This window comes from Grammomys surdaster, unplaced genomic scaffold, assembly GCF_004785775.1.
Source record: "Grammomys surdaster isolate TR1022 unplaced genomic scaffold, NIH_TR_1.0 327, whole genome shotgun sequence".
NCBI classification, from domain to species: Eukaryota; Metazoa; Chordata; class Mammalia; order Rodentia; family Muridae; genus Grammomys; species Grammomys surdaster.
In genome coordinates this window covers 462521-481448 of record NW_021604746.1, presented here as the reverse complement: position 1 = coordinate 481448, position 18928 = coordinate 462521, and the positions used below count along the sequence as shown (strand labels likewise).

Here is an 18928-nt window from a genome sequence, read left to right as displayed (position 1 = left end):
TTATAGTTAGTTATAATTATAGTTAGTTATAATTATAGTTAGTTATAGATAGTTATAATTATAGATAGTTATATATACCATGTTATGATAATATATAATATATGATAATATATAATATATGTGATTATATATTCTCATCAAAAAGTTACCACACAGTCAGATTATAAAGCACTATAATCCAGCACGTAGGTGGCTTGTTAGAGTGCCAGTTCAAGGCCATCCTGGGCTACATAAGGAGATCCTGTATCAAAATAAATTGCTCATATAATATGTAATGTCCTTCTCATTTCTTTTGAGCCACTAATTCTATATTCTTCTCCGTTCATGACAATTATATCTCTCTATTAAATCTGGAAAATAATCCATAAAACCTGTTTCTCTTTAGGCATCCAGTGTATGTATATTCTGAGCTATTTGTGATTTTCTTTATAACTTCAAGCAAAGCACTATGTAACCTTGGAATAGTAACTTCTATACTTACCTTTAATCTTCAATATATCTTTATTGTGTTAACTCAGTAAAGACTTAACTACTGTGGTTTTATTCTGTTATGGGACATACCTGGAATCCCAACTCTTGTGTACTTGAGACCTGAGGACTGCAAATACAAGGGTAACCTTAGGCTTACATAGGAGACTGTCTCAACAACCAGTGATATGCTGTGACTAGACTCCCATCTGTGTTCAGCATCCCCAAGTTCATATATTGAAACTTAACTGTCTCTGTGATTAGAATTAAGAGATGGGTTTTCATAAAGGTAAGACATGAGGGTACAGTACTCGTGAGTGGGAGTAGCTATTTAGAAAAGAAAATTCAGGGTATCTCCCTTTTTTCTTCCTGAGCCATGATGAGGCACCAAGAGGCCCACCTTTGCTAACACCAAATAACTAAATCTATCACAACAATATCGTCAGAATTGTCTAGTCCTAGAACTTTGAGAAAGGTTTATGTACTTCCTAAATTATCCAGCCTCAGATAGTTTGGTATAGGAAGATGAATAGGCAAATACCCCCTACAAACCTAAAGCTGAATTCAAAACATCTTGACTTTTCTTTAATTTAATGGTATATGCCACCGGGCAATGGTGGCGTATGCCTTTATTCCCAGCACTTGGGAGGCAGAGCCAGGTGGATTTCTGAGTTCAAGGCCAGCTTGGTCTACAGAGTGAGTTCCAGGACAGCCAGAGCTACACAGAAAAACACTATCTCGAAAAACAAAAAACTAAACCAAAACCAAACCCAAAAATTAATTAATTAATATAAATCCAAATATATATATATATATATATATATATGCATTAAAGATAAAACTACATAAAAACATGACTGCCCTCATTTTCCAAATTCACATGGCTTAAAAAATACAGGAGACATGACTGAAAAGAGAGTAAAGAATCCAAAAAGTTAGAAATGGCTGGTATCACTGTCTCCAGGTGCTGAAATACTTGAAGGTAGTGGTTCCAATGGACCATTTGCTTCTGTAACATCACATTCTGCATAACATCTGTTATATGGCACCAAGAATTACCTCTCCTCAAAGTCAGGAGTCTTTACAAGTGTGTTGGTTTGCATATGCTTGGCCCAGAGGGTGGCACTATTAGGAGGTGTGGCCTTGTTGGCCTAGTTGTGTTACTGTGGGCACAGGCTTTAAGACTCTCATGGTAGCTGCCTGGAAGCCAGTATTCTCCTGCTTTCCTTTGGAGGAAGATGTAGAACTCTCAGTTCCTCCAACCCTCCATCTGCCTGGATGCTGCCATGCCTCCTGCTTTGCTGGACTAAACCTTATAACCTCTAAGCCAGTTCCAATTAATTGTTGTCCTTCATAAGAATTGCCTTGGTCATGGTGTCTCTTCACTGGAGTAAAACCTTAGCTAGAACAATAAGAGAAAAAACACTTGGCCTCCTGGAAACCTAAAAGTGTACAGTAGTATGCTTGGGTTCAAGTGACTGTCGTGTTATGGCAGTAGCTGTAGAAGCAAATGAACTAGAGCAGTCCTCAGCATAGCTGCTATAAGAAAGGACCCTAGGCCAGAGCCTTAAACTATAGAAAATTTAACTTCTTGCTAAGAAGACTGGCAATGTCAGATCAGGTGCTAAAAGGGTTGGTTTCTTCTGAGTCTGCCTTGCTGTCTTGCTGTCTTCTCATGTGGCTTTCTCTATGTGTATGTAAAGGCCTTGGTCTTCTCTTTTATAGGTCCTATTGACTCAATTTTAATAACATCATTTCATCGTTGCTTCTTAGCAAGACTCCTCTGGAAGATGTAGTGCTTACTGTAGAGGTAGTCAGATTCTCTCTTGTTTTTAAAATATTTTACATACGCATTTATGTGGGCCCATGTGTGTACACACATATATGTGTTGATGTGCATTTACAACAATGTGTGTGTAGTCAGAGGACAACTTGAAGTTGATTCTCATGCTCTATCCTGTGGGTGGCAGAGATCAAACTCAGGTCATCACCCTTGGTAGCAAGCACCTTTACCCACTGAAACCTCTTGCCAACCCAAGATATAGCCTAGGTTAGTCATAAGCTTGTTATCTTCCTACCTCAGCCTCTTCAATACATCTTATTGATATGTACTACCAAAACAGGCTCCCTCCCCTTAAATAGCATATTTCCTGATGGTTCAAAGGGTTTTTGTTTTTTGTAATGAACTTACCATATGCCTTGGCAGGTCTCCTAGGATTTAACCAAAGAAACACTGAAAAAACAAGTAGTAAAGTAAAAACTTGTTTGTTGTTGTGGGAAGCGGATGTTTATAGGTAGCTACAATCAAGGGAATGTAGCACTGATATGCACTAAGGCATGAGAAAAGCCAATAATGGCCAACAAAAGGTATTTTATGCATATTTTAGAATTCCATGTATACAAAATAATCTGAATAAATGACTTCACAGGGATAGGCTAGTGCTTCTTACCTTCAGGAGGCTGGAATGAAAAACAATGGGTCACAATCACTGGGTCTAGGGGATTGCAAGCATTGGAACTAAACAACAATAAAGCAACAATGTTGGCAAATACCTATAGAATTACCTTACTATACCTATAGAATTACTGTAAATTTTCTTTTCAGTGTAGGAGATTGAACTCAGGTCTTTGGTTATGCTAGGCAGGCATTTTGTCACTGAGGTACACCCTAACCTTGAATTACAACTTTTAAAGTGCTACATCTTATAGGAAATATAAAAATATATAGGAGATAAACATAACCCCATATGTCGAGCTCACATATCTGTATTTTTAGAGGGACAGACATTGGAAACAGATGACTCAATGTTAGTAGACACAAAGTCCTCAAAGACAGAAGAACTCGGTAAGTGGGCAGAGTCCATGTTACTTCTACATATACAAGGTTAGACCCCTTCCTGTTTTTTTGCTTTTATTTTTTGTATCTATATACAATGCTATTATAGCTTTTATTTATTTTGAGAATTTCAGGGAAATATAAATGCATTTTGATTATATACCTTTTCCATGCCCCCTCCAACTCCTATACCACCACAGAGTACCTCCATTCCAGCTTCATTTCTCATTTTAATAAACTACTGGATCCAATTAGTGATGATTATATATGTAATGTATAGGGGTACCCAGTGGGTAATGGGCAAACTACTAGTGGCCCCATCCTTAAAATGTGGCTCTCCCTCATCAGCCATCACCTGTCAATAGTTCTTCAGCAAGGAGTGGGGCCTCCCTAGCTTGTTCCACATCTATTCTGAAATATTGACTGACTTAATCTTGTAAAAGTAACCACAGTTACTGTAGTTCATGAGTTCAATGGTCCTGGAATGTCCAGAAGGTAATGTTTCATACATGTTTCCCCAACCTCTGACTTGTAAAGTCTTTATACCCTAACTATTGAGATGTTGTCAGAGCTTTCCTGGGGAGAGGGACATGATATAGGTGTCAAGTGTATGGCTGAGCACTCCACCATCATGTATTCTATGCACTTTGACTACTTGGGAGTCTATATATTAATCTCTGTCCAATATAAAATGCTTCTGAGTGCTGAGAGCTGCACTATTCTATGGATATTAAGATCAGAAAGTAGTTTGATGCTATGACTATATAACAAAATAATAGAATAGTTTCTCCCTGTAATTGTCACTAAAATAGCTGCTTTCCCAGGTATAGTACAAGCATTAGTTCTGTCCTGTATAATAGGCCTTAAGTCCCCCCAGAAGATCATTGGTTACTCCAAAAACATTCATGCCATTATTGCCACTATTGCTCCAATGGACACATTTTGCAGCCATGTTTTAAACACAATGCTAGTCAAATGTCAACCCTAATTTTTTCTATTGAATATCACTACAGATATGAAAGATATCTGGGAAGCCATAATAAATGAATTCTCTATCTGGGAAAAAGATGTTTGGATAGATGACTATGACCACTTTCATGATGTCATACAGAGAAACCAGAAACTGATACCATCATTCAACCCAAAAATGGACACAAAACAACGTTCAAACACAGTGGTATTATATGGTTATGCAGGTGTTGGGAAGACTACAGTAGTCAAAAGTTGTTTACAGGAATGGACCAAAGGATGTCAGGGCCAGGAAATTCAATATGCCTTTTACCTCCAATGTAGAGAATTCAATCACATGGGATTCTGCTCTTTCTCAGAACTGATATCCAAGAATAGTTCTGAATGGAAGACTAATGATGTGGAGGTCCTGACCAAGACAGAGAATGTCCTGGTTGTGGTGGATGGTTTTGATGAGTTGAGGGTTCCAGTGGAGGCACTGATCAGTGAATGTTGTAGTGACTGGGATACACAGACTCCAGCACCCATCCTTCTGAGTAGTCTGCTGAAGAGGAAGCTGATACCTAAGGCCACACTGTTGGTGACCACACAGCCCCATGCTTTGCAAGAGCTTATGCTTTTGGTGAAGCAACCCTTCTTTGTTGAGATTAAGGGCTTCTTAGCGAAGGACAAAGAGAGATACTTCCTAAACCACCTTAGAGTCAGGGAGCAGGCATTCCAAGCTCTCTATGCAGTCAAGTGCAATGTTGACTTGTTCCACATGGCCTCAGCTCCTACAGTGTGCAGCATAATCTGCACCTATTTGAAGTTGCAGATGACAAAGGAGGAAGACCTTGCCGTGCATTGTCAGACTTGTACTTCGCTGTTCTTGCAGTTCCTCTGTAGCCAATTCTCACCAAGATCCTATGTTTACAACCCCAATGGATATGGAAAAGTATTACAGGCCTTATGTATCCTAGCTGCTCAGAACCTGTGGACACAGCAGGCCACATTTCACAGAGAAGAACTATGGAGTCTTGGACTCAAGGAGTCTGACCTCTCTCCCTTCCTGGACATGCACATCCTCCAGGAGTACTGTGACTCTGGAAACTGCTACTCCTTCATCCATCTCTGCATCCAGCAGCTCCTGGCTGCTATGTTGTATATTCTGAAGTTCCAGGATGAGGGAGACAGGGAAGACTGTAAGAGGAACATTGGTAATGTGCGAAAGTTGTTCTCTAGGGAAGCAAGATTTTACAATCCCAACCTCATTCAGGCAGGGCTATTCTTGTTTGGCCTCTTGAATCAGAAGCAAGTCCAAGACTTGGAGACCACTTTTGGCTGTGAAACATCAATGGAGATCAAGTGGGAGTTACTTAAAATACTGCAAGGCAAGTCAGAGGAGCGGAAACCTTTCTTCTCAGTTATGAGTCTGAAGGAGATTTTCTTACATTTATATGAATCTCAGGAGGGGGAGCTTGTGAAAGAAGCAATGGCCCCCTTTGCAGAAATATCTCTGTGTTTCAAAAGCAACATAGACATTCTGCATTCTGCATTCTGCATCAAGTATTGTACAAGCTTGCAGAAACTGTCATTACAGGTAGCAAAGGGGATCTTCTTGGAAAACGATGATGAATTGAATTCCTACCTTCGGGGTGTGAGGTGAGAACTCTTATTTTATAGGTTCTTTTCTCAATTGTTATCTGTTGTCTTATGAGGATAAACTGGCTCTCTGTGGCTTAGGATCAGAACAGACTTCTTGCTAAACCCACTGCTTTAACATTCAAATGAGGAAACCCTATTTTGAGGTTAGGGATTTTTTTAAATTAAAAAGTTTTCTTTTATTTTACTTTAATCCCTTTTATTTAAAATAAATTTCCCCTCACAAAATATATCGTGATATGGTTTCACCTCTACTTTCCCCAGTTCTTTCCCCACTTCCCTTCCCATCCAGATACACGCTATTTGCCTCTAGATAGAAAATAGGTTTCTAAGGATAATAATAAAATAAAATAATAAAATAAAAGTAACATAACAGAAAGCAAACTAAGGGAAAGAAACATGTTTATATGTGTGGATTTGTGCATGTGAGTGCAGGTGCCAGTGAGACCAGAAGGGCCAGAAGATCCCCTGGTGCTGGAGTTACAGGCAATTGTGAGCTAACTGACTTAGATTTGGGGAACTGAACTCAGAGGTTCTGTGCAATAGCAGTGTGTGTTCTTAACCCCTAACCCATCCCTCCAGGCTACAACAGATGCTATTTCAGTTACCAGGATGAAGTATTAAAGATTTCTTTTCCCATAGGCCATGACTGTAATCTGTGGTTTTGTCTGTGGCTTTCTGCAGGGTTTGGGCTGCTAGCAACTCTCTTTCCCTATGGATACATCTGTGCTCTGTGATCTGTTCCAACAAAAACCTAAGCATTTTAGACATCACCCAAAGCTTTCTGAGTGACTGTACACTGAGGATTCTCTGTCACCATATAACAGACGTATCCTGCTGCCTACAGAGAGTGATGTGAGTAAAACAAGTCCTTCACTAGAGAGCCATGAGCATACCTATAACCTCTTGTCTTAAAGCTCAATCAGATTCCACCTAAGTGCTAGGTAGAAAAATAAACAAGTGGTTCTGTATTAGTTTGTTGCTGTGATAAAATTCCATAGCCAAGGCTACTTGTAGAAGGAAGTTTATTTGGGCTTACTGTTCTAGAAGGTAAGATCCATTATGGCACAAATGAGTGGGATAACATGATGACAGGAACAGGAAACTGAGGGCTTACATCTTGAACCACGAGCACAAAGCAGAGCAAGCAAAACAGGAATGGTGTGAGACTCTAAACTCTCAAAGCTCACTTCTGGTGACTCACTTCCTCTGGCAAGGCCATACCTCCTAAACCTCTTCAAACAGGGCCACCAATTGTGGGAAGTGCCGAGTATTTAAATACCTGAGACTATGGGGATTATCTCTTTCAAACCATCACAGATTTTTATCTTTAAACTTGTCAAATGACAGGAACTTCTTACATCAGGTTCTTTTAAGGAAACTTAACTAATAGTTGGGATGTTTACAAACGTCTGTGTGGGGTGTTTTTGAAGTTCTGCCTATAGAAGTGCAGGTATGTCAAACAGAGAGCTGGGTGGTAGATTCTGGGGAAATGTAACTGGTCACCAAGGTATACAGTGATCACTGGGTGGTTTCTCTTTGAGACCTCCTGACGTTTGACTAACATCTCCTCCTTTCTCCAGCCTCTGGCAGCCACCATTCAACTCTAAAAAGGTTAAACTCCTAGAATTAAATTATGTGTTAATTATTATGAGACAAGGCAATCTGATTAGAAAAATCTGTCATATTTCATGTGAAATGTCTTTCAACCACTCTATTGTTGTTAGCAGGGTGTCACTAAATTGCCCTGGTTGGCCTCAGACTCAAGTTATTCACCTGCATCTACCTTTTTTAAGGATTGCGATTAAAGGCAAACATCATCACACTTGGTGTTTTCAATCCCTTAAATTTTACAGGCATGCTAGTTGTTAGGTAATTTTTAAAAAATTCTTGAGACTTTCATTCACATTAGAATATATAATTCATTCTTTCTGTCCTCTCTCCTCTCACTGGGCCCTCGCTCATATTCACATGTTATGAAGTGAAGTACACAGGTTATTTACTTCTAAGATGATAGAGAAGTCTAGAATAGTAACAAAAGGGTCATAATTTTTTTTTTAGATATTAGAGTGTTGTGAGGGTTAAGATTATTATTATATATAAAGTTATATATAACTAAGAATCTATATATAATGAAAGATTATCCTATTCAGCCTCCAGCTCCCTCATAGCTCCACTGACATGCCACCTTCCAATTAATGCCATTTTTATTTTTGATAACCCATAAATTCCAATTAGTGTTGCCCATATGTGCCCATGTATAGATGTGGAACATGAGAAGTAAAGCCTAGTATTGCCCACATTCTCAAAATTCTCCCTCCCTCAACAACTAACAACTGTCAATAGTTTCTCAGTAAAGGGTGTGGCCTTGGAATCATCTATCCCACCTACACTGGAATTTTGGCTGGCCAGGCATTGTGCAGTTGAACATAGCTGCCGTATGATTGTACAGCCATGCCAAGTCCAGAAAATGACACCCGATAGTACTCTCCATTTCTTGACCCTTATATCTTTTCTGTTGTTCTTTTGTGATGTTTCCTGAGCTTTGGTGTGGTGGAGTTAATATAGATGTCCCATTTAGAGCTTAGCACTTTGACCAGCTATGCTAAAAGAAGTTTCTCTGACCAAAGTTGAGAGCAGCTCAGATTTACGAGAGTAAAAGTAAAATATTTAGAAGATAATTTGATAGCATGGCAATTTAGGAAGGCAATAGCAGGTTTTACTCTAGGTTTATGACTCTCCAGCCATGGACTTTTGACTAAGATTATAGTACTAGGCATCAGAGTCTCTCCCATGATCATATTTCAAATCCAATCTTACCACATTTTGCTGGACAGAATTGTATTGTAGTGTAGCTATGAAGGTGTGCCAGCAGGGTAAAGTTTAGTGAAATTTTTAATTAAATGTTTTTATCATTGAAACTGCAGAGATGACTTAGCAGTTTGGACTACTGACTACTCTTGAAAGAAGACACAGGTTCAATTCTCAGCACCCACATGGTAGCTTACAATCCTCTGTAACTCCAATACCAGGGAATAGAATTCACTCTTTGGTCTTGGCAAGCACTAAACGTCTATCAAGTGAACAAAAACATATACAGGCAAGATATTCATATACATAAAATAGAATAAAAATTACTAGCATGTATTCATTGTACAAAGTGGGTTTCACAATGACATTTTCATTTAAGTATATCATGTAGTTTGTCCATATTCACCCCTACTACCCTCTGCTGTGTGCTCCTTTGCCTCCTAGTTGCCTGTATCTTCCCAAATATTCTCCCTTCTAGTTCCATGTGTGTGTTCATATAAAAATCCAACCCACACATTTAAAAATCAAGACCTATATCTTTGAATAGCAGGCAGAATCTCTTCTATTTTTATCTCACAGTATGAGAGATGTCTCCCCTCCGACTGCTTACCGGGATGTCTGTCTGGCTCTCGTTGGCAAGAAGACACTGACTCACTTGATCCTGACAGGATCTGTCCAGGAAAAAAACACAGGACAGTTGATGTTTCTGGGTGAGATGCTGAGGCACTGGAGATGCAATCTGCAGTTCCTGAGGTAAGCTGCATGGTCACTGCTGTCCCCAAGGTAAATCATTACGGTACTCTATGGTAGAATACATAGTATTTTCTGTTTCAGAGGAAGAACTCCTCACCACTGCTGTCCCCTAGGGTAGAACCCATGGTGCTGTCCTCTAGTGATAAAACCCATGGTCACTGCTGTCTTCTGGGGTAAAAGCCACAGCTATTTCTAGAACTTTTATTCTTATCATTATTATTATTTAATCATTTTTACAGTATAATCATTATACCCCTCATGTTCTGCCATCTGACAGTTCCTCATCCCATTATTCCCCCCACCCCTGTCTCCAACAGGATATCCCCACACCACACCCACACCCCACCAAACCTCCCCATTCCCTAGGGTCTCAAGTCTCTAAAGGGTTAGGTACATCTTCTTTCATTGAGGCCAGACCAGGCAATCCTCTGCTATGTGTGGTGGGGACCTCTGACCAGCTACTGTATGCTGCTTGGTTGGTGGCTCGGTGTCTGAGAGATCTTGGGGGTCTAGGTTTGTTGAGACTGTTAGTCTTCCTATGGTGTCACCCTCCTCAACTTCTTCCAGCCTTTTCCTAATTCAACTACAGGGGTCCCCAGCTTCAGACCATTTGTTGGATATAAGTATCTGCTTCTGTCTCAGTCAGCTGCTTATTGTGCCTCTCAGAGGGCAGCCCATTCTAGGTTCCTGACAGTAAATACATCATAACGTCAGAAATACGGTCAGGCCTTGAAGCCTTCCCTTGAGATGGGGCCAAATTTGGCCTCCTTTCCCTCAGTCTCCTTTCCATTTTTGTTGCTGCAGTTCTTTTAAATAAGAACAATTCTGGGTCAGAGTTTTTGACTGTGGGATGGCAACCCCATCCCTCCACTTGATGCCCTGTCTTTCTACTGGAGGGGAACTCTTCTAGTTCCCTCTTTCCATTGTCAGGCATTTCATCTAAGGTCCCTTCCTTAGAGTCCTGAGAGTCTTTCACCTCCCAGGTCTCTGGTATATTCTAGAGGGTACCCCCCACACCTCTCAAGCCCCAGGGTTGCATATTTCCATTCATTCTGCTGCCCTTCCGCCCCCAGGCTTCATAACTGTTCCCTCCCACCCTTCCAATACCTGATCATGTTCCCCTCTCCCCTCCCACCAGGTCCCTCCCTCCTTCTGACTTCAGCTTTCTTCTACCTCCCAAGAGGGATTGAAGTGTCCTCACTTTGGCCCTTTGGCTTGTAAACCTTCTTGAGTTCTATGGATTGTATCCTGGATATTCTGTATGTTTTCGGCTAATATCTACTTTTTAGTGAGTATATATAATGCATGTACTTTTGGGTCTGTGATATCTCACTTAGGATAATATTTTCTAGTTCCATCCATTTGCCTGAAAAACTCATGATGTCTTTTTTCTTAATAGTTGAGTAGTATTCCATTGTGTAAATGAACCACACTTTCTGTATCCACTCTTCTGTCGTGAGACATCTGAGTTGTTTCCAGCTTCTGGCAATCACAAACAATGCTGCTATTAACATAGTGGAGGACTTGTCCTTGTGGCATGGTGGAGTATCTTTTGGGTATATGTCCAGGAGTGGTATAGCTGGGTCTTTAGATAGATTTATTTCCAGTTTTCTGAGGAACCTTCAGACTGATTTCCAGAGTAGTTGTACCAGTTTGCAATCCCACCAGCAATAGAGGATTGGTCTTCTTTCTCGGCATTCTTTTCAACATCTGCTGTCACCTGAGGTTTTTTTTATCTTACTCATTCTGGTTGATGTAAGGTGGAATCTCAGGATTGTTTGACTTGTATTTCCATGATCACTAAGGATTTTGAACACTACTTTAAGTGCTTCTCAGCCATTCAAGATTCCTCTGTTGTAAATTCTCTGATTAGTTCTATACCCCATTTTTTGATTGGGTTGTTTGGTTTTTTGGAGGTTAGTTTCTTGAGTTCTTCATATATTTTGGATATTAGCCCAATAGCAGATGTGGGGTTAATGAAGAATTTTATTCCTCAATCTGTAGGTTGCCGATTTGTCCTATTGACTATGTTCTTTTCCTTACAGAAGCTTTTTAGTCATGAAGTCTCATTTATCAATTCTTGGTCTTAGAGCTTGAGCCATTGGAGTTCTGTTTAAGAAAATTTCTCCCTGTGCCCATGAGTTTGAATCTCTTTCCCACTTTCTCTTCTGTTTGATTCAATGTATGTGGCTTTATGTTGAGGTCCTTGATCCACTTGGACTTGAGCTTTGTGCAAGGTAACAAATATGTATCTATTTTCATTTTTCTACACACCAACTGCCAGTTAGACAAGCATCATTTATTGAACATATTTTCTTTTTTCTTTTGTATATTTTTGGCTTCTTTGTCAAAGATCAAGTGTCCATAAGTGTGTGGGTTTATTTCTGGGTCTATCTCTGTACCAGTACTATGCAGTTTTTATCACTATTGCTTTGTAGTACAGCTTGAGATCAGCGATGGTGATTCTCTCAGTCATTCTTTTATTGCTCAGAATTGTCTTCACTATCCTGAATTTCCATATGAAGAGGAGAATTGCTCTTTCCATGTCTTTGAAAAATTGTGTTGGAATTTTGATGGGGATTACTTCGAATACGGAGATTTCTTTTGGGAGGATGGCCATTTTTTGTTAATCCTACCAATCCATGTGCACTGGAAATCTCTCCATTTTCTGAGGTCTTCTTTGATATTTTTTCCCTTGAGAGACTTGGAAGTTCTTGTCACACAGATCTTTCACTTGTTTAGTTAGAGTTATCTTCCCTCTCCCACCCACCCCAATATATTTTATATCTGTGACTATTGTGAAGGGTGTTTTTTCCCTATTTTCTGTCTCAGTCCATTTATCATTTGTATAAAGGAAGGCTATTAACTTGTTTTGAGTTTTATCTGGCCATTTTGCTGAAGTTGTTTATCAGCTGGAGAAATTCTCTGGTAGAATTTTTGGGGTCACTTATGTATACTACCATATCATCTGAAAATAATGATACCTTAACGTCTTCTTTGGCAATTTGTATCCCCTTGATCTCCTTTTGTTGTCTTATTGCTCTAGCTAGAATTTTTGAGTACTATATTGATTACATATGGGGAGAGTGGGCATCCTTGTCTTATCCCTGAATTTAGTGGGATTGCTTCAAGTATCTCTCCATTTAATCTGATACTAGCTGTTGGTTTGCTGTAAATTGCTTTTATTATGTTTAGGTATAGGCCTTGAATTCCTGATCTCTCCAATACTTTTAACATGAATGGGTGTTGTATTTTGTCAAATGCCTTTTCAGCATCTAATGAGATGACCATGTGATTTTTTTCCCTTTGAGTTTGTTTACATAGTGGATTATGTTATGTTAATGGATTTTTGTATATAGAACCAACCTTGCATCCCTGGAATGTAGCCTACTTGATCATGGTGAATGATGGTTTTCATGTATTCTTGGATTTCATTTGCAAGAACTTTGAGTATTTTTGCATCGATATTCATAAGCAAAATTGGTCTGAAGTTCTCTTTATTTGATGTATCTCTGTGTGGTTTAGGTATCGGAGTAATTATGGCTTCATAGAATGAATTAGATAGTGTTCCTTCTGTTTCTATTTTATGGAATAGTTTGAGGAATGTTGGCATTAGCTCTTCTTTGAAGGTCTGGTAGAGTTCTGAACTAAGGCCATCTGGCCCTGAGTTGTGTGGGTTTTTTTTGTTTGTTTGTTGGTTGGTTTTTGTTTTTTTTTTTTGGAAGGTTTTAATGACTTCCTCTATTTCCTTAGCGGATATGGGCCTGTTTAGATAGTTTACCTGCTCTTGATTTTTTTAAATTATTTTATTGGATATTTTATTTACATTTCTGATGTAATCCCCTTTCCCCCCCACCGAGGAACCCACTATCCCATGCCCCTTTCTCCTGCTTCTATGAGGACGTACCTGCTCTTAATTTAGCTTTGGTATATGGTGTCTGTCTAGAAAATTATTCATTTCATCTAGATTTTCCAGTTTTGTTGAGTATCGGTTTTTGTAGGAGGATCTGATTATTTTTTGAGTTTCCTCAGTTTCTATTATTCATTTCTAATTTTGTTAATTTGGATAATATCTCTGAGCTCTGTAGTTTGACTAGGGGTTTATCTATATTATTGATTCTCTCAAAGAACCAGCTTTTGAATTGATTCTTTGTATTATTCTTTTTGTTTCTATTTGGTTGATTTCATCCCCGAGTTTGACTACTTTGTGTCTTCTACTCCTCTTGGGTGTGTTTTGCTTTTTTTGTTGTTGTTGTTCAAGCCTTTCAGGTGTTGTTAAGTTGTTAGTATAAAATCTTTCCAATTTCTTTACCAGGATGCTTAGTGCTATGAATTTACTACTTAGCACTGCTTTCATTGCGTCTCATAAGTTTGGGAATGTTGTGCCTTCTATTTCATTGAATTCTAAAATGTCTTTAATTTCTTTCTTTCTGCCCTGACCAAGTAATCATTGAGTAGAGAGTTATTCAGTTTCCATGGGTATATAGGTTTTCTTGTTTTGTTATTGAAGTCTAGCCTTAATCTGTGGTGATCTGATAGGATGTATGGGATTATTTTAATCCTCTTTTATCTGTTAAGGCTTGTTTTATGTCCAATTATATGGTCGGTTTTGGAAAAGATACTATGGAATGCTGAGAATGTCTATTCTTTTTTTAGGGTAAAATATTCTGTGCATATCGGTTAAATCCATTTGGTTTCACTGTTTCTGTTTAGTTTCTGTTTCAATGACCTGTCCATTGGTGAGACTAGGCTGTTAAAGTCTACCACTATTATTGTGTGGGGTTCAATGTGCATTTGAACTTTAGTAAAGTTTCTTGTATGAATGTGGCTGCCCTTGCATTTGGGGCATAGATGTTCAGAAATGAGACTTTCTCTTGGTAGCTTTTTTCTTTGACAGATATGAAATGTCCTTTCCCATCTCGCTTGATAACTTTGGGTTGAAAGTCTATTTTATTGGATATTAGTATGGCAACTCATGCTTGCTTCTTGGGATCATTTGCTTAGAAGACTTTTTTTCCAGCCTTTAACTCTGAGGTAGTGTTTGTACAGCTTTGTCACTGAAGCATGTTTCTTGTATGCAGCAAAATGCTGGATCTTGCTTGTATATCCAGTCTGTTAGCTTAAGTCTTTTTATTGGGAAATTGAGTCTGTTGATATTGAGAGATATTTTTACTATATTAATCCTGCCAATCCATGAGCATGGGAGATCTTTCCTTCTTCTGAGATCTTCTTCAATTTCTTTCTTCAGAGACTTGAAGTTCTTGTCATACAGATCTTTCACTTGCTTGGTTAGATTCACACCAAGGTATTTTATATTATTTGTGACTATTGTGAAGGGTGTCATTTCCCTAATTTCTTTTTCAGTCTGTTTATCTTTCATGTAGAGGAAGGCTACTGATTTGTTTGAGTTGATTTTATAACCAGCCACTTTGCTGAAGTTGTTTATCAGGTTTAGGAGTTTTCTGGTGGAAGTTTTGGGATCACTTAAGTATACTATCATATCATCTGCAAATAGTGATATTTTGACTTCTTCCTTTACTATTTGTATCCCTTTGACTTCTTTTGTTGTCTAATTGCTCTGGCTAGGACTTCCAGTACTATATTGAATAGGTAGGGGGAGAGTGGGCAGAGAGATATTAAAGACAGATGATTGGTAGTTCCTGTTATGTTTGTTGTTGTAGGTGGCATTATGTGCATGTGGTTCTCTACTTTTGGCTTTGTTATGAGATGATCAATATTTTCCCTGTGTTGGAGTTTTCCTTCTAGAATCCTCTGTAGGCCTGGATGGCCAATAGATATAGTTTAAACTTGGTTTTGTCATGGAATATTTTGTTTTCTCCATTTATGATGATTCAGACTTTTGCAGGGTATACTAGCCTGGGCTGGCATTTGTGTTCTTCAGGTCTGCAGGGCCTCTGTCCAGGCTCTTTTGGCTTTTAGCGTCTTTGTCGAGAAATCTGGTGTAATTCTGATAGGTCTGCCTTTATATGCTACTTTCCCCTTTTCCCTTATAGCTTTTAAAATTCTTTGTATTCTATGCATTTAGTGTTTTGATTATTATGTGACAAGAAGATTTTCTTTTTGGTACAATCTATTTTATGTTCTATAGGCTTCTTGTACCTTTATAGTTATCTCTTTCTTTAGATTGGGGAAGTTTTCTTCTATGATTTTCTTAAAGATGTTTTCGGTCCTTTAAACATGAATCTTCACTCTCTTCTATACCTAGTATTCTTAGGTTTGGTCTTTTCATTGTGTCCTGCACTTCCTGGATATTCTGGGTTAGAAGTTTTTTATGTTTTGAATTTTCTTTGACCATTGTGTCAATATCTTCTAAGGTATCTTCGATGCCTGTTATTCTCTCTTCTGTCTCTTGTATTCTGTTGTTGATGCTTGTATCTGTAATTCCTGACCTCTTTCCTAGGTTTTCCATTAACAGGGTTGCCTCCATTTGTGTTTTCTTTACTGTTTCACTTCCATTTTTTAGATCTTGTACCACTTTGTTCAATTCCTTCACCTTTTTTATGTTTTCCTGTATTTCTTTAAGGGATTTCTTTGTTTTGTCTTTAAGGCCTTCTACCTGATACCTGTGTTTTCCTGTATTTCTTTTAGTGAGTTATTTATATCTTCTTTAAAGAACTCTATTATCTTCAGGAGATAGGATTTTAGGTCAGCATCCTGGTTTTCAGGTGTGTTGGTGTATCCAGGGCTTGCTGTGGAAGGAGAACTATGTTCTGATGGTGCCAGAATATATTGGTTTATGGTTGTTTATGGTCTTGCACTTGCCTCTTGCCATCTCGTTATTTCTGATGTTAAGTGGCCTGGGTGTCTGTATGGAGCCTGCATCCTGTGTCCTTTGGTTGTTGCAGGTCTCCTGGGAAGCCTGTGACCCTGGCTGTAGCAGACCTCTGGGAGGCCTTAAGACTGGGGTCTTCAGAGGGGCAGACAAGCTGATGATTTTCCCAGGCAGTAGGCACAGGACAGAAAGGGAGTGGTGTTTGTGCAGGCGATGGAGGTGGGGATAAGTCCAGGTCCACTGGACTCCTCGGGGTTTCCAGCTGCTGAGATTACTTGGGAGGGTCCCTTACCTGTGGCTCTGGCTATAGCAGACCTCTTGGGGGGCCTTCAGGCTGTGGGATCTTCAGAGTTGTGGAAACCCTGATGATCTTATTTCTGGAACTTTTATAGTGGATTAGTATTATGCATCTAACTAAAGTAGTTGTGATTTCATGTGACAGCCATGTCATGTCCAGAGGACAGCATTTTATGGGACTTCTCCCTATCCTCTGGCACTCATTCTTTATACAACCCCTCTTTCAAGATATTCTTTAAGCGTCATATTGGAAAGGTATTTGAAAATAGATGACCCATCTACAGTCTTGATTAAAGTCATGTTTCTTAGTGAGTACATTGAAACTCCATAAGGATAGATGGCTGAAATAGAATTTACTATTTGTACTCTTTTATGAGACAAATAAAATTATGTCTTACAATTACTGAAACAAATGTATAATCCCATTATACTAGACTAAATCACCATTGAAGAAAGACACTAGTTTTGAAGAGCCCTATGCTTTTTACTAATTCTTCCCTCCTGAACAGTTTTCCCTCCCTCCTCTCTTCTTAGTCCCTTCCTCCTCCCCTCTCTCCTCCCTATCCACTCCTCCTCTGTTTCCCTTCTGAAAAGGGAAGACCTTCCAGGGATATGAATCAAACACGTTATCTATCAAGTTGCAATAACCCTGAGCACCTCCCCTCATACTAAGACTGGACAAGGCAAGTCAGTAGGAGGAAAAGGGTCCCAAAAGCAAACAAGAGTCCAAGACAGTTCCTGTTCCCACTGTTAGGAGTCCCACAAGAACACCAAGGTTCACAATCATAACATATGCAGAGGGGCTGAGTCAGACTTTAATTGCCCCTGATTGCCAGTTCACTCTGTGAGCACCTATGAGCCCAGGTAAGTAGATTCTGTGCGTTTTCCTATTGTGTCCTTGACCTCTCTCTGGTTCCTATAATATTTAAAAGGGTAGGTGACACATGAAGATTTTGAATCCAAAAGTCAGAACCATGGTTTTGCTAATAATCTAATTTTATTAGAAATTTTGACTTCAGTGTGCACTTAAAAATGCTAAATGTATGTTTGCAAAACAACCTGGGTTCTGGAGTTAAGAAATGGATTTGATTATCCCAGGTAAGAGCGTGACATTTTTATTTCCAACAAGTAGGCAACTTCCCAATTCCCTACATCTTTACAACACACAAACTGGATGTACCTCAGACCTGGCTTCTTGAACATTAATTTTCTTGTAACTTGAATTTTGTTATTTGTCACCAAGTTTTGAGGCAAACTTTTTGAGTGTTAGAGCATTTTGGCAGTTCTTGGAATGGAACTGATAGTCTTACAAATGCTAGGAATGTGTCCCAATATTGAGCTTCAATTCCAACTCTGAGAAATTCTCATTTTGCTCATAGAAAAGAGTTGTACTAGAAACTAGTTTTGATTTTTCTTGGAGATGGTTGTAGACTGGTCAACTACCCTGGGAGTATTTGCATAGGCAAAGGGTAGAATTACCTTTAATAATGAAGGACAGGAGTAGAACCTATGAATTATAAGGAATCAAGATTGTTTCCAGGGAATGTAATGATAGTGGCTAGATATCCTCTCTTTGTCCTTTGAGAATGTCTTGATTCTGTTTATGACACAGGCTGGGATCTTGTTATGCCTCCATTCGCCAATGGAATGACTTCTTCTTCACTTTCAATATGAACCAGTCTCTGAGATGTGTAGACTTCTCAAACAATAAGCTCCTGGCTAAGAGTGTCAAGTCGCTGTGTATGAATCTGCGCTCCATAAAAAGGGTGTCGTAAGTATTTTCTTTCTGTTTAAAGTCTGGGGCTGTAGATGAGAGGCATGGTAATATCAGACTTGCTGAGCAACCAATTTGGATCCAGCCCTGACACAGATGCCTACTCAAATTTCATCTGTGTACAGTACTTCAATTAACCTTCTCATTATTCCCTCATATGATCCCAACTGTGTGATAAAGGTTAGGAGAATAAACAAGGGATTGAAGCTTTTTTTCATTTGGAGGCAGGTGAGAAGGCTGTGCATTGGAATCTCCTTTCTATCTGACCAGCTATTCCATTCTTTTGAAGGCTGGAAAACTGTCAACTTAAAGAAACATGTTGTAAGGATATCTCTTCCCTTTTGATGGTCAGCCAAAAGCTAACACACTTGAGCCTTTCCAAGAACAATCTTGGAGATGATGGAGTAAAAATCCTGTGTAGAGGCTTGAACTCACCTAAATGTAAACTACAAATGTTGGTGTAAGTCTTCATATCCAGTCTCTCTGCATCCCCATCTTTCACCCTCTTTCATGTGAATGTTTCACTTATATACATACAGAGAGAGAGAGAGAGAGAGAGAGAGAGAGAGAGAGAGAGAGAGAGAGA

At 39.1% G+C, this 18928-nt stretch overlaps 1 protein-coding gene across 1 annotated transcript in view; it reads left to right on the top strand.

Annotated features, from left to right (window-relative positions):
* The window catches only part of LOC114630078 (NACHT, LRR and PYD domains-containing protein 7-like), a 25059-nt gene that overhangs the window by 1321 nt on the left and 4810 nt on the right, over positions 1 to 18928 (top strand). Inside the window, exons 2-7 of the mRNA XM_028778153.1 lie at positions 3245 to 3313; positions 4318 to 5914; positions 6599 to 6769; positions 9305 to 9478; positions 18181 to 18339; positions 18632 to 18802. Of these exons, the coding sequence (XP_028633986.1) occupies positions 3245 to 3313; positions 4318 to 5914; positions 6599 to 6769; positions 9305 to 9478; positions 18181 to 18339; positions 18632 to 18802 (2341 nt within the window). The remainder of the gene's footprint in view (positions 1 to 3244; positions 3314 to 4317; positions 5915 to 6598; positions 6770 to 9304; positions 9479 to 18180; positions 18340 to 18631; positions 18803 to 18928) is intronic.